The following is a 15,975-nucleotide window of genomic DNA, read 5'->3' on the forward strand; positions in this document are numbered from 1 at the left end:
TTCACACCGGAAAAAGTCCCTGGGGGTGGATTAGGCAAATGAAGCCGCTGACGTCACTTCTTCTTCTTCTTCTTCTGCTTTGGGTTTACTGGCAGGTCGCAAACAACTTCACGGCGTATACTGCCACCCGGAGTCCCCGGCCGGAAGTCCCCAGAGTTGGGGAAGGCTTCAGTAGAAGCTGCTGGGAGTCCCAGCAGCTTCTACTGAATCTACTAAATCGCCAGAACGCTGACACCTCCTCATCTCCACCGCTCCCATGTTTTATTTTGTGTTGCCATAAGTTAGTCTCTCTGCGTTTCTGCGCTGGGCTAATGCTAATGCTAATAATGCTAATGCGGGGATAATAAAATGGCGGCTTCACAAAACTTTTTGGGAGTTTTACGGGGCGTGGTTTGCAATCCGCCCAGCCAATCAGACATAGGAACCTTTTTCTCCCACGAAGCAGGGACGGAAAAGGGGGTGGAAAGGTTCTCATGAACTAATTTGAGTTCCTGCTCTTTTTGGTGTGAACTCGACATTTCGAAACTAAAGGGGGAAAAGTACTGCGGTGTGAACGCGCCTATAGTAATCAAGCTTATTTGAACGAACCCTTTAGTGTTGGGTCTATAACAGCATTTAATAAACGTATAGAACAATCTGTAAATGTAAGTGTAAACAAAGGAAATATGTACCGTCAAGTAAAGAAAGAATGCTTTAAATATATATTAAACTACAATACCTGAGTAAATGCACTTTCAACCGCTGCTCTTTCTAGTGTTTTGTTTGTGTTTCTTGTTGACTCTGTCCGTCCTGCAGAGGGCGCTGTGCTCCTGCTGCTGGATTTTTCCTCACAAACTGATGGTAACTTCCTCCTCTCATCCTCTCCTTCCCTTGTCTCCTTGTCTCCTCCCCCTTCTCCTCCTGCAGGGTGTTGATGCGTCAGGATCTGATGCGTCAGCAGGCTCTGGAGGAGGAGCAGAAGGAGGCTCAGCAGCAGCTCCTCCGATCCGCTGACTCCTCCTCCCCCATCTCTGTGTCTCTCTCCTCCTCCTCTGGACCTCCTGCTCAGGTCCCTGTGGAGGTGCTCAAGGTAAAAGAGGAGGAGCGTTGGTCCTGAACATGATGTCTGGATGAAAGGAGATATTCTGACTTTTAGTCCAAAAACACTAAATCCTACATTTCCCAGAATCAGAGATGGCAAAAGTACACACTTCCTTTTCTCAAGTAGAAGTACAGATACTCGTGTTGAAAAATACTCTGGTAAAAGTAGAAGTACTGACTAGACTTCTTTACTCAAGTAAAAGTAAAGAAGTATGGGCTTTGAAATGTACTTCAGTATTTTGGGTTCAAAATGTGAGAAGGAGAAAGTAAAAAGTAGTCAGAAAAACAAGTAGTGGAGTAAAGTACTGGTATCAGAAAAATGTACTTAAGTACAGTAATGGCACATTTCCACTGCAGCGGGGTAGCCCCGTTTAAGCGTCCCTAAGCGTCCTCGCTCAGGCCTCGGCTTCCTCGCTGGCCGTCCGAGGCCGTGTTGCATTTCCATTACAGTTTAGGACCTGGGGTAGCAACGCAGTGTAGGCGGGCGATCGGCTTCACATTTCGAGTTGTTCCGTCGAGCTCCCGCTGGATTTTATCGTCCCCAATGAGATGTAGGAACGTCGTCACCTCCTCGGTCGACCACGGTGTACTTTTCTTTGACGTTGCCATTTTTGTAGCTCCTCCGTTTACAAAAATGCTGTGTATAAAAAGGCTGCAAGCTTGCTTCTAGATATATATGCGACGCTAGGGATGATCTCGCGCGCAATCTTGTGACAATTCTCTCTGACCAATCAGCAGTCGAGAGTGTTGCCGTCACTAGTTCAGCCCTGGCCTGATAGAACCACGATTTTATGGGGCCGGAAAAAGAGGGAAAAAGTACCCGCTAGCCGGTGCTACGCTATATGGAAAGGCCACCAAAAATTGGCCTGGCCGCTTGAGGACGATTTAAGGACGCTTAAACGGGGCTACCCGCTGCAGTGGAAATGCGCCATAACAAAGTATTTGTACTCCACTACTTCCCACCTCTACCCATAATGCACCTGAACACCTGTATTGAACACGTTGTTGCTCCCTGTGTCTCAGGTGCAGACTCACCTGGAGAACCCCACCAGGTACCACATCCAGCAGGCCCAGAGACAGCAGGTGCGTCAGTACCTGTCCACCGCCAAGACAGCCAATCAGGAGCCAGCTGGACTTCCACCCAGCCCCTTCCCCCACAAACTGCAGCCTGCAAACAAAAATGAGGTAAATACAAAGAAATAAAGTGGTGCAGGAATGAGTCCTAAACCCAGAAATAAATCAGTATTTTAGTACTAACTGTTACTACGGAGGTCAATGTTTTGTTGACTGTACTTTTAGTCATTTTCCGAAGTACAATGGAAAATCCTGATGTTTTTTTTTAAAGGGAACACTTGCGTTGGTAACTTCCTACACATATGCATCATCACTACACTACTCTATATGTGCGATATGCGCGGGGCTAAAGGTCAAACCTCTCATCTGATCTGTGATTGGTTCATTCAGATGGAAGCGACGGTCATCGATGACATCATCAGCCTGGAGTCGAGTCTGAACGACGAGTTTCTGACGATGATGGACTCGGGTCTGCAGATCGCCACCACGGTAAAACTCACCGGATTAAAATAAGGTTTACAGTAGCATGTGTAAGTGTGGTTTACACCGACCACTAGAGGGCGATGAGGTGCTGCCAATATGGAATAATAGCTTCATTATAACACTTATTTAAATAATGTTAACTAGTGATAGTGATCAGGGTTTGTTTCACTTTGAGTCGTGCTAAAATGTTTCATTCTTTATTTTATTATCACAAGCCAAACTATTGATTAATAGAATACAATGTCAACAGATGAACCCAAAAAGAAACCGTCCAACTGGATCAAATACTACAATGAAATCCCGCTCTTATATTAATAGTTGCATAATAGTAATATGGGAGTTTTGGGACTTTTTTGGACATACTTTTATTAGCATTTTCCTGATTAAAGACATTTCTAAAGTAACTTTTCGTGCAGGATGTTTACTGTAACTGAGTATTGTTGTAGTTTTTATTACTTTTACATCCAGTGAAGGATCTGAATGCTGCCTCCACCCTGCTTTTTTAAAATGGCTCCGCGCAATGTTTTGTCTGTGCTGCATGAAATGATCTTGAGATAAAAAATGTCGAACAAAAAACTTTGAAAGCTACGATCACTTTCTGCAGAATATCACTTCAGTTTTCCAGACTTCCTCGTTTCTGCTGCAGCCGCTGTGGGAGGGGCCTGTGTGTGTGTGGGTGTGTGTGTGTGTGTGTGTGTGTGTGTGTGTGTGTGTGGGTGTGTGTGTGTATATGTGAGTGCATGTGTGTGTGTGTGTGTGTGGTGTGTGTGTGTGTGTGTGTGTGTGTGTGTGTGTGTGTGTGTGGTGTGTGTGTGTGTGTGTGTGGTGTGTGTACAGTATCTGACCGTGTGTGTGTATGTGTGTGTGTGTGTGTGTGTGTGTGGTGTGTGGTGTGTGTGTGTGTGTGACCGTGTGTGTGTGTGTGTGTGTATGTATGAGTGCATGTGCGTGTGTGTGTGTATCTGACCGTGTGTGTGTGTGTGTGTGTGTGTGTGTGAGTGAGTGCATGTGTGTGTGTGAGTGCAAGCGTGTGTGTGTGTGTGTGTGTGTATCTGACCGTGTGTGTGTGTGTGTGTGTGTGCATGTGTGTGTGTGTGTGTCTGTGTGTGTATCTGACGGTGTGTGTGTGTGCATGTGTGTGCGTGTGTGTGTGTGTGTGTGCGTGCTTGTGTGTGTGTCTGTGTGTGTATCTGACCATGTGTGTGTGTGAGAGTGCGTGTGTGTGTGTGTGTGTGTGTGTGTGTGTGTGTGTGTGTGTGTGTGTGTGTGTGTGTGTGTGTGCATGTGTGTGTATCTGACCGTGTGTGTGTGTGTGTGTGTGTGTGTGTGTGTGTGTGTGTGTGTGTGTGTGTGTGTGTGTGTGTGTGTGTGTGTGTGTGTGTGTGTGTGTGTGTGTGTGTGTGTGTGTGTGTGTGGTGTGTGTCAGGCAGATAATAAGCTCACAGGGAGGTTTTTTTTTTCTTAAAGATACGTTTCCCCATTTTACAACAGTTGCTCGAACAGAAAGAGGAAGAGAAGCGCTGTGTGTATGGGAGTGTGTGTGCTTTAGTGTGTGTATGTAGATGGGCGTTTGTGTTAAATGAAATCGGTAAAGATGAGGATTTTAGTTCTACTGCCGGACCATGAGAAGAGGAGGATTAAATCAGAGGTAAAGACTTTCTTGTTGTTGTTTCAGGTCAGTTTGAGAATGCGACCTCTGATCTCTGAGCTGCAGGCTCGTGTTTCTGATGGCTTTGTTGTTTTACTGATACAACACGGAGAAAGTCTGAGGTGGAAGAAGGATTTAGGATGGTGTGTTGAGTAAAAGTGCAGAAGTATCATCAGCAAAGTGTAGTACAAGTAAAAAAGACTGAACTAATACTAATTTAGCTCATTATTGTTTCCATACATTCACAAAAGCAGCATGTTTTCGTTGCTAAAGTAATCTGTTAGATTTCTATGATGATGAATGCATACAACGAGGAGTGTGTGCATTCACAGGAATACGCGGCTGCCGGCTTTCATTCATTTATTTTCAAATCATTTTCCAATGATGTGTGTGTGTGCGAGCGAGCGTCAGTGTGTGTGTGCATCAGTGTGTGTGTGTGTGCTCGTCAATGTGTGTGTGTGTGTGTGCGAGCGTCAGTGTGTGTGTATGCGAGCATCAGTGTGTGCGAGCGTCAGTGTGTGTGTGTGTGTGTGTGTGTGTGTGTGTGTACGAGCGTCAGTGTGTGTGTGCGAGCGTCAATGTGTGTGTGTACGAGCGTCAGTGTGTGTGTGTGTGCGAGCGTCAATGTGTGTGTATGCGAGCATCAGTGTGTGCGAGCGTCAGTGTGTGTGTGTGTGTGTGTGTGTGTGTGTGTGTGTGTGTGTGTGTGTGTGTGTGTGTGTGTACGAGCGTCAGTGTGTGTGTGTGTGTGTGCGAGCGTCTGTGGGTGTGTGTTGTGTGTGTGTGTGTGTGTGTTGTGTGTGTGTGTGTGTGTGTGTGTGTGTGTGTGTGTGTGTGTGTGTGTGTGTGTGTACGAGCGTCAGTGTGTGTGCGAGCGTCAGTGTGCGTATGTGTGTGCGAGCGTCAGTGTGTGTGTGTGCGTCAGTGTGTGTGTGTGCGAGCGTCAGTGTGTGTATATGCGAGCGTCAGTGTGTGCGAGCGTCAGTGTGTGTGTGTGTGTGTGTGTGTGTGTGTGTGTGTGTGTGTGTGTGTGTGTGTGTGTGTGTGTGTGTGTGTGTGTGTGTGTGTGTGTGTGTGTGTGTGAGCGGCAGTGTGTGTGTGTGCGAGCGTCAGTGTGTGTGTGTGTGTGTGTGTGCGAGCGTCAGTGTGTGTGTGTGTGCGAGCGTCATTGTGCATGTGTGTGTGTGTGCAAGCGTCAGTGTGTGTGAGCAGGTTTTCTGTCCGATCAGCAGATTCCTCAGCCGCTCTGCAGGAAGAGGACTAAATGCCTAAACAACATTATATTTCTTATTTGAACAGAGCTCAAGCGCCAACACCAATACATATTATAATGACTGATATTTAACACAGCTTGGACGTGAAGCTGCTCGGATGAAAACACAGTCTGAAAGAGTCGTAATCGGGGACGAAACTCATTTCCAGAGAACGGTCTTTGAAGATGTGAATGATGTGTAAAGCATGCTTACATTTTGCAAGACACTACAGGGACGTTTAGTAAAAAGATAAATGGTACTACTCGATATCACCATGCAAGTTCCCCACGTCATGACTTGCACAAAGACTCACTTTAATGCTTTGCTATAATTAGAAGAAATCTACAGACATAAATAGAGTTAGTTATTAAGACGATGTTATCAAAGCAAATAGCCCAACAATTCATACATGACCCGTTTTGTTTTTGGCCTGTAGTGTCTCGCCATAAAGATGTATCGAACTTGTGATTTCATAAAGCTAAAAACAACAATTATAATGAAATATTTCTCATAGCAACGTCACAAATGAAATATTATTATTATCATTTTTATCGTTATTTTGTGTTTCAGTCATGTCTTAATGAGATACACTGAAGGTCGTGTGTGTGTGTGTGTGTGTGTGTGTGTGTGTGTGTGTGTGTGTGTGTGTGTGTGTGTGTGTGTGTGTGTGTGTGTGTGTGTGTGTGTGTGTGTGTGTGTGTGTGTGTGTGTGTGTGTGTGTGTGTGTGTGTGTGTGTGTGTGTGTGTGTGTGATCCTGGGATGCAGTGTGTATCAGTAGCAGAGAGCGAGGATCATGCTGCAGCCAATCACAGCGCAGGATGCTCTGAAATGCTTCAACTGTTCTCGGCCTCTGATTGGTCACTCTCCCTGACAGCTGCTCATTCTGTGCTCTGATTGGTCCGTTTCAGCTGCCGGTGTCGGGGAACATGCTGGACCTGTACGGAGGCATGGCCACGCCCACCATCACCGTTAGCAACAGCTGCCCAGCCGACCTGCACGGCATCAAGAGGGAGGTGAACGGTGGGTCACACACACACACACACACACACACACACACACACACACACACACACACACACACACACACACACACACACACACACACACACACCATGTATACATCACTTCAGGGGACATTACATTGACTTACATGCATTTCCTGGAGACTTATCCTAACCTTAACCAACACATGCCTTTTTAACCATTCCTTTGAAGTGGTCTTGTCCTCACGGAGCTGTTATGATGCTTTTAAAAGGGTTTTATGTTTACGGAGGTTTTTAATGTTTTTTTAAACACCTATCTAACGAGAGCCAGTGCACTAAGACCCAACCCTTACACTTACCCTCAGGAATGTTTTTACACCATTGCTAGGCCCTTGTAAGACTTCCCTTAGGACAGGTTCTCGTCACATCCTTTAGGGGTCCCTGGAAGGTTAGGAGATCTCTAGGCACCACTGCTCTGTCTCCCCTGGTATCTGGTCTCTTCTTGCTTTTTCAATTGATTTTACTTCTTATTATTATTTGTATTACTTTTAACATGGCTTTTAGAAACATTGTATGTATTTCCCTTGGAGTTTTTAGAAAGGTTTTTTTTAACCACATTATTATCCCGAGAGCCAGTGCCCTAACCTAACCCTTACCCTAACCAAGTCTTCCCCCTAAAAGCAATGATTCCCCTCATGGGGACCTCCATTTTGTCCCCATGAGGGAGGACTGGGACTGTGTAAACAGATGTAGGTCCCCACAAGGATAGTAATGCCAGGCCACACACACACACACACACACACACACACACACACACACCCCTCAGATCCCCCAACTCTGCAGAGCTGATTGCTGATTGGCTCCTGTGTGGTCAGAGATCTGATAGTCAGGCCCCTCTCCTGTTTTTCTGCTGAAAATGTGTTGTTCTTCTCCGGTTTGATGAGTCAACATCACGACTTCCTTCAAACACACACACACACACACACACACACACACACACACACACACACACACACACACGTTGTATTGTCCCACATCATCAGTTCCTACTTCCTGTCCAGTCAACATGAACTAAAAAACACGTACTGCTGTTTCAGCTGAAAACCTTCAACCGTCTTTCAAAATAAAACGAGATGTCCGTTAAGTTCATTCATCAGCTCGTTGAATCACACACAACATATTCTGTTCATATGCTTTACTCAAAATGTCCTTTATAAATGGCTTACACCAGGTTACTTCTTCCACGGTGGAGAAGACGATCTTTCAGACTTTGTTTCCTCACGAGGGAAATCTTGTAAATAGTTGTTCTGTTGTTGTTTTTGTTGCAGAGGTGGAGACCAAAGCTTTCATCAAAGAGAGACAGAAGAAAGACAACCACAACCAAAGTGAGGACATTACATTTCATACTGCAGTGTTTCGTATAACTGCTTTATAACTGTGTTGCTACTCAAGATGTCAGCAGGTATCACAGAGTTGTACAATCTAGCAGAAAGGTTTGAGGCAGGGGAACTAAAGATACTTCACAGACCATTACCGTCCTGTTTTATTACAGTCATGCCATTAAACATCACATGTGTGACATTATCGCCTCTACGGTGTACTGTAATATTAGGGATGTTACGATACCAAAAACTCACGGTACGATAATATCGCGATAAAAAGTCCACGGTACGATATTTATCGCGATATTTTTGTTGTTGTTGTTATCTGTTGTTCTCAATGGGACCACCTGGTTAAATAAAGGTTTAAAAAATATATATATACATTTTTTTTTTTTTTAATTGCGGGATATTTTGTTAGTCTCACGACGGTATTGAGACATTTCTTTACCGCAATATCGCGATATTCGATATATCGTTACATCCCTATGTAATATACAACACTCTGAGTATTACTTTGCTAATTACGTACTTGTACGTGGTTTATGTAAACATGGTTTTCCCCTTTTGTCTCTTGAAACAAAAACATGGGGATCAGAAATGCTTCATGATTTATTTGTTCCATCGTTTTCCCGTTCCTTTTCGCTGAGATGTGTAATGTTGTGAAATAACTCTCTCTCTATCTGTGATTTCAAAATGTTTCTGTGGCTTTATTGCAGCATTTCACACAAAGTCTTGAATGAACAGCAGCGGCTGATGCGCAGTACAGAGGGTGCTTTCCACCATGTCACAATAATAACATCATATTGTTGGTGCTGTGTTTCAGTCGAGAGGAGGAGGAGGTTCAACATCAACGATCGGATCAAAGAACTCGGGGGTCTGATCCCTAAATCCAGCGACCCGTCAGTACCCACACGACACACCCTTTATGTTTCAAACACAACACACATCGACATTGTATCTTTCGACCGTCATAAAAGTCACATTTCATGTCAGAAATAACGAAGACAGGCAATATTAATAACTGTATCATGATCTCTAGAAAAGTACTTTTTGTTTCAGAATTATAATTAACAGGGGGAACATTAATAATGGTTAAAAAATATAACATTATTATGATTTATTACTTGTATTATGTATAAGTCTTCATGGACAGATTTCAATGAAAAGTGAATGCACCTCGTTAAGCTCGTTAGTGCCACGTGCAGAGCTGGGAAGTAGTGGAGTACAAATACTTCGTTACTGTACTTAAGTACATCTTTCTGGTATCAGTACTTCACTCCACTACTTATTTTTCTGACGACTTTTGACTTTTTACATGTTGAACACAAATACCTGTACTTTCTACTTCTTACATGTTGAACACAAATACCTGTACTTTCTACTTCTTACATGTTTCTAACACAAATACCTGTACTTTCTACTTCTTACATGTTGAACACAAATACCTGTACTTTCTACTTCTTACATGTTGAACTCAAATACCTGTACTTTCTACTTCTTACATGTTGAACACAAATACCTGTACTTTCTACTTCTTACATGTTTCTAACACAAATACCTGTACTTTCTACTTCTTACATGTTGAACTCAAATACCTGTACTTTCTACTTCTTACATGTTGAACACAAATACCTGTACTTTCTACTTCTTACATGTTTCTAACACAAATACCTGTACTTTCTACTTCTTACATGTTTCTAACACAAATACCTGTACTTTCTACTTCTTACATGTTGAACTCAAATACCTGTACTTTCTACTTCTTACATGTTGAACACAAATACCTGTACTTTCTACTTCTTACATGTTTCTAACACAAATACCTGTACTTTCTACTTCTTACATGTTTCTAACACAAATACCTGTACTTTCTACTTCTTACATGTTGAACACAAATACCTGAACTTTCTACTTCTTACATATTGAACACAAATACCTGTACTTTCTACTTCTTACATGTTTCTAACACAAATACCTGTACTTTCTACTTCTTACATGTTGAACTCAAATACCTGTACTTTCTACTTCTTACATGTTTCTAACACAAATACCTGTACTTTCTACTTCTTACATGTTGAACTCAAATACCTGTACTTTCTACTTCTTACATGTTTCTAACACAAATACCTGTACTTTCTACTTCTTACATGTTGAACACAAATACCTGTACTTTCTACTTCTTACATGTTGAACACAAATACCTGTACTTTCTACTTCTTACATGTTTCTAACACAAATACCTGTACTTTCTACTTCTTACATGTTGAACACAAATACCTGTACTTTCTACTTCTTACATGTTGAACTCAAATACCTGTACTTTCTACTTCTTACATGTTGAACACAAATACCTGTACTTTCTACCTCTTACATGTTTCTAACACAAATACCTGAACTTTCTACTTCTTACATGTTTCTAACACATGTTGAACACAAATACCTGTACTTTCTACTTCTTACATGTTGAACTCAAATACCTGTACTTTCTACTTCTTACATGTTGAACACAAATACCTGTACTTTCTACCTCTTACATGTTTCTAACACAAATACCTGTACTTTCTACTTCTTACATGTTTCTAACACAAATACCTGTACTTTCTACTTCTTACATGTTGAACACAAATACCTGAACTTTCTACTTCTTACATATTGAACACAAATACCTGTACTTTCTACTTCTTACATGTTGAACTCAAATACCTGTACTTTCTACTTCTTACATGTTGAACACAAATACCTGTACTTTCTACTTCTTACATGTTGAACACAAATACCTGAACTTTCTACTTCTTACATATTGAACACAAATACCTGAACTTTCTACTTCTTACATGTTGAACTCAAATACCTGAATACCTAAACTTCTTTACTCAAGTCAAAGTAAAGAAGTTTAGTCAGTACTTCTACTTTAGAGTATTTTTAAACACGAGTATCTGTACTTCTACATGAGAAAAGGATGTGTGTACTTTTGCCATCTCTGGCTACGTGTGTTAATGAGGCGAGGCCTGTGATTGGTTGATCAGGGAGTCGAGGTGGAACAAAGGCACCATCCTCAAGGCGTCGGTGGACTACATCCGGAAACTTCAGAAGGAGCAGCACAGAGCCCGAGAGATGGAGGAGAGACAGAGGAGGCTGGAGAACACCAACCACTCTCTGCTGCTGCGCATCCAGGTGAGGAGGCGGTCCTAATGGTGACTTGAGCACTGATAGCTCCACTGTGATTGGTTCCGGTCTTTCAGACAGTAGAAACTAAAGACAAATGTACAAAAGGAATGCTTTTAAATGTTCTTTAGTTATGTTTCTCAAAGCAAGTTAGCATCTTTAAATAATGAGAACCTTTCATTACTTCTGGTCCTTAGAATGGACCAATCAGTGACTTGAGCAATGATAGCTCCACTGTGATTGGCAGAGGTGGGAAGTAGTGGAGTACAAATACCTCGTTACTGTACTTAAGTACATTTTGAACACAAATACCTGTACTTTCTACTTCTCACATTTTGAACACAAATACCTGTACTTTCTACTTCTCACATGTTGAACTCAAATACCTGTACTTTCTACTTCTTACATGTTGAACACAAATACCTGTACTTTCTACTTCTTACATGTTGCACTTAAATACCTGTACTTTCTACTTCTTACATGTTGAATTCAAATACCTGTACTTTCTACTTCTTACATGTTGAACTCAAATACCTGTACTTTCTACTTCTTACATGTTGAACTCAAATACCTGTACTTTCTACTTCTTACATGTTGAACTCAAATACCTGTACTTTCTACTTCTTACATGTTGAACTCAAATACCTGTACTTTCTACTTCTTACATGTTGAACTCAAATACCTGTACTTTCTACTTCTTACATGTTGAACACAAATACCTGTACTTTCTACTTCTTACAGCTGAAAATATTATTTTGTTTTGGAATAAAAGTCAACTCTGTGTTTTGGTTTTGGTGTTTTTAGGAGTTGGAGCTCCAGGCTGGTCTGAACTCTTCCTCCTCCTCTTCCTCTCTGGACCCTCAGACCCTGCTCTCCCCCACGCTGCCTCAGCCCTACTCCTCTCCCTCCTCTTCCTCCCTGGTGACCCCCTCCCTCGGTCTGGACGCCCTCAGCTTCGTGGACCTGGACGATCCTCACGGAGTCTCCGGTGTCTTCTCCCCGGACCTGATGTCCGACGTGGGGCTGACGGAGCTGCACGGCCTGCTGATGGAGGAGGGGGGTGGGGGGGTGATGTCCGACCCCCTGCTGTCCTGCGGAGCGTCAATAAGCAGCAGCAGGAGGAGCAGCTTCAGCATGGAGGAAGACCTCTGATGACATCACCACACCCGCTGCAACGCCATTGGCCAAAAACACTGAATGTTAACCCGTGAAATCACCAAAACCAACACACAGAGGTGATGTCACGACGGCAACCACTGTGAGTCTACAGTGTTCCCATGGTAACCACTGTCTTGTCCTGACTGGAAGCTGATTGGCTGATAACAAACAAACTAAAAGCTGATTGGTTGACAGGCTCCAGGTGTCTAAAAGTAGGGCAAAACACTCGGAAAATTACTTTTAAAGTCTGAAATTCAGATTTAAAAAAAGGCAGGATAACCAAATATTTTCTTGTGTTTTAGTTCATGAGTTTGAAAAAGGTGCTACATACGGCATTCAGAGCGTTAACGTGGCATCAAACTATTGTTGTGTAAACGTATAGCGACTTAACGTCTACCTGACCGGAGAATGAAGTCTCTTTGTGTGCGCTTTAATCCGAGCTCCATGCTTGTGATGCTGTTGGCCGTCCTCACTATTATACTGTCTAAGGGCCGAGAAACATGTGGCGTTTTTTGCAGCGTTGCCGTCTTCTGTGGCCTGATATGAACATATTTCACCGCAGAACACAGCAACGCTTGTCATGTGACAAGGAACAACCAATCACAGCCTGCAGATCGTTCTCCCTTCTACCGTAAATCAGTCCACGGTACATATGAAGGAAGAGGAGATCAGTTTTAGTATCAGGATCTGTCCCACAATAAACACATTGAAGAAGATTACCTCGTAGAAAGTCGGCCATTATTCTATGGATTACAGTTACAGTTTGTAAAGACGCAGCGTGGTTCTATTAAAGACCACCTATTATGCAAAATCCACTTGTTCATGTCTCCCCTACATCAACATGTGTCCCCTCTTCTTCATGTCTCTTCTACATCAACATGTGTCCCCTCTTCTTCATGTCTCTTCTACATCAACATGTGTCCCCTCTTCTTCATGTCTCTTCTACATCAACATGTGTCCCCTCTCCTTCATGTCTCTTCTACATCAACATGTGTCCCCTCTTCTTCATGTCTCTTCTACATCAATATGTGTCCCCTCTTCTTCATGTCTCTTCTACATCAACATGTGTCCCCTCTTCTTCCTGTCTCTTCTACATCAACATGTGTCCCCTCTTCTTCATGTCTCTTCTACATCAACATGTGTCCCCTCTTCTTCATGTCTCTTCTACATCAACATGTGTCCCCTCTTCTTCATGTCTCTTCTACATAAACATGTGTCCCCTCTTCTACATCAACATGTGTCCCCTCTTCTTCATGTCTCTTCTCTATCAACATGTGTCCCCTCTTCTCCTTGTCTCTTCTACATCAACATGTGTCCCCTCTGCTCCATGTCTCTTCTACATCAACATGTGTCCCCTCTTCTCCATGTCTCTTCTACATCAACATGTGTCTCCTCTTCTCCATGTCTCTTCTACATCAACATGTGTCCCCTCTTCTTCATGTCTCTTCTACATCAACATGTGTCCCCTCTTCTTCATGTCTCTTCTACATCAACATGTGTCCCCTCTTCTTCATGTCTCTTCTACATCAACATGTGTCCCCTCTTCTTCATGTCTCTTCTACATCAACATGTGTCCCCTCTGTGGAAAGAGACTCTGAAAGTTTCAGGAACAAAGATTCTCTCTCTTTTTGTCCTGATCCATTTCTATAAAAACCTGTCTGAAAATGAGCTGATCAGATTTTGGCCACTTTATGATGTCATAACGATGTTTTGTCTTGAGTAACCATTAGCCAATCAGCAACCAAGACACTGTTGCTAAATCTCTGAAATTCAGATTTAAAAATGCAAAAAACTGAACATTTGGTCATGATTTTATTTCAGTAGGTTTATACTGAACAGTAAATTGTATGACCTGTGGTAAAATAAATAGAAATTATGAGATGCTAATTAAAAATGTGGAGCTCCTCACACACACACACTTTCTCAGCGGCGAAACTGTGGCGCGCTTAAACTGTAGGTGCACCGCGTTTGGGGGTGCGGGTGCTAGTGGAGCCTCGCAGATGGGGCGCTACAGCCCCCTCAGCACCCCCCCTTCCCGCGTCCATGGTGCTCAGGCTGAATTTCGCGATGTCTCGCTGTCTCGCAGACCCCACGCAGCAACCAGGAAACAACACCAGTAATCCACCTCACACTGTCTGCTCCTCGCCAACACGGCTCCCAGACCCCTCGCAGCATTCTCATCTGTTTGTCATCACTGGTGTCATTTTCTGGTTGCTAACAAACGCCATGGTAACACATAATCACTGATGTTCCGCTGTAACGGTGGTGGACTCATCAGAACAGAGTGGGCGAGCTGACCAATCAGAGCACAGTGGGCTCATAGGGAGGGGGGGGGGGGCAGGAGCTCCAACAAGCTGTGTAGGACAGAGAGTGAATACACATGCTATACAGCAGGGGTGCCCACACTTTTTCAGCTTGGGAGCTACTTTTAAAATGACCAAGCCCAAAAGATCTACCTACAGGGCCGCCCCTGCCCAATCTGTGTCGCGAGCACGAGGGGGGGGGGGGGGGGGGGGGGTGCTAGTGAAGTAAACGGCGGATAAACGTTGGCGCCCTTACACTAATTGCGCCGCATAAGCGCATAATAAAAATGCGCATAATAAAAATAATTACATTGAACAATGTAATGTATTCTAGTAGACCTCGACAATGGAATTATGATCAGTGGAAATGGCCATGACACGGGACCTTTAAGATCATTTTTTGACCTTTCCTAAAAGACATTTCTCTAAATGGCTCGTAGTGTGCATACACATGTTTTTATATTAGTGAATCTTTCCTTGTTATGTCTTAACATTGTGTATTTTCTATGTTGCAAACGGCATTAACTCGCTCCTCCTGCCCACAATATGGAGTTTCTTCCCAAATGTATTTTTCCTGTAAATATGAATTTGTACATAAACACATAAATCTATAATCACTGTGCTGGAAGACGAACACTGAGAAGAATCTGATGCGTTCATTATTGATCTGTGTTTGCCTCTGTGAGTGTGTGTGCTTTCTGTTGGAGACTCAGAGGAAACAGAAGGGAAATTAAAGGACTATGATGACATTTCTTAAAAAAAAAAAATAGTTCACATCCCTCCTGTTATTTTTCCACATCTTCATTTGTTTTTGATTTCCTACTTTACACGTTTCAGAGAGATCGAAGTCATTGTTATGCAGAATTAATTCGTTTAAATTTGAGTACATTTTGGCATTCTTCATCCTACCGTACAGAGGATAAAATAATAATAAACAATCTGGCTCGGCTGTTCCAGTTTGGCCGCAAGAATTCAGTAATTTTAATATAAAACAAATATAAAGCAACATGGCTGTCGATAGATTCATCCAAAAAGGGATTTCTGTGTTTTTTATTGATTGTTTTTCTGATTTATGACATTTATTTGAAAAAACCTCCAGTTTATTGTTTGTATGCGTCGCCTGTAGTCTTAATGTGATCTCAATGTTTCATTTAGCGTTATGTTCTTATTTTATAGATTGCATTTTTTATATATAAATAAAGTCATTTAAGAAAAATGCATTTTGTATTGTATGTGTTTTGTCTCGTCACAAACGGCTGCCCTCAATCGTTGTCTTTGATAATCTAAAAAAAGGTCAAAGTAAACCAATTTGAAGAATAACTAGAAAATGAATTTCCTGTTGAAAATGCGTTGGAATCATCGACTGTATATTTAAAGGTGTGCATGCTGTCAGCTGCGCACATCTGTTGCTGAACTTGGCTGAAAATACAGAAAAAGTGGCAGAG

At 42.6% G+C, this 15,975-nt stretch overlaps 1 protein-coding gene across 2 annotated transcripts in view; it reads left to right on the forward strand.

The window, feature by feature from the left end:
* The window catches only part of LOC117449740 (transcription factor E3-like), an 18,438-nt gene extending 5,495 nt beyond the window's left edge, over window positions 1–12,943 (forward strand). Inside the window, exons 4-11 of one of the 2 annotated variants that reach the window (XM_034087599.1) lie at window positions 907–1,069; window positions 2,104–2,265; window positions 2,545–2,643; window positions 6,448–6,559; window positions 7,851–7,907; window positions 8,728–8,803; window positions 10,931–11,078; window positions 11,874–12,943. In XM_034087599.1, coding sequence (XP_033943490.1) covers window positions 907–1,069; window positions 2,104–2,265; window positions 2,545–2,643; window positions 6,448–6,559; window positions 7,851–7,907; window positions 8,728–8,803; window positions 10,931–11,078; window positions 11,874–12,221 — 1,165 coding nt within the window. In that variant the 3' untranslated portion in view covers window positions 12,222–12,943. The remainder of the gene's footprint in view (window positions 1–906; window positions 1,070–2,103; window positions 2,266–2,544; window positions 2,644–6,447; window positions 6,560–7,850; window positions 7,908–8,727; window positions 8,804–10,930; window positions 11,079–11,873) is intronic. The other variant, XM_071203699.1, reaches the window with a different exon arrangement.
* Window positions 12,944–15,975: the final 3,032 nt, after the last annotated feature.

The sequence above is a fragment of the Pseudochaenichthys georgianus genome, chromosome 7, assembly GCF_902827115.2.
Source record: "Pseudochaenichthys georgianus chromosome 7, fPseGeo1.2, whole genome shotgun sequence".
Classification (NCBI taxonomy): Eukaryota; Metazoa; Chordata; class Actinopteri; order Perciformes; family Channichthyidae; genus Pseudochaenichthys; species Pseudochaenichthys georgianus.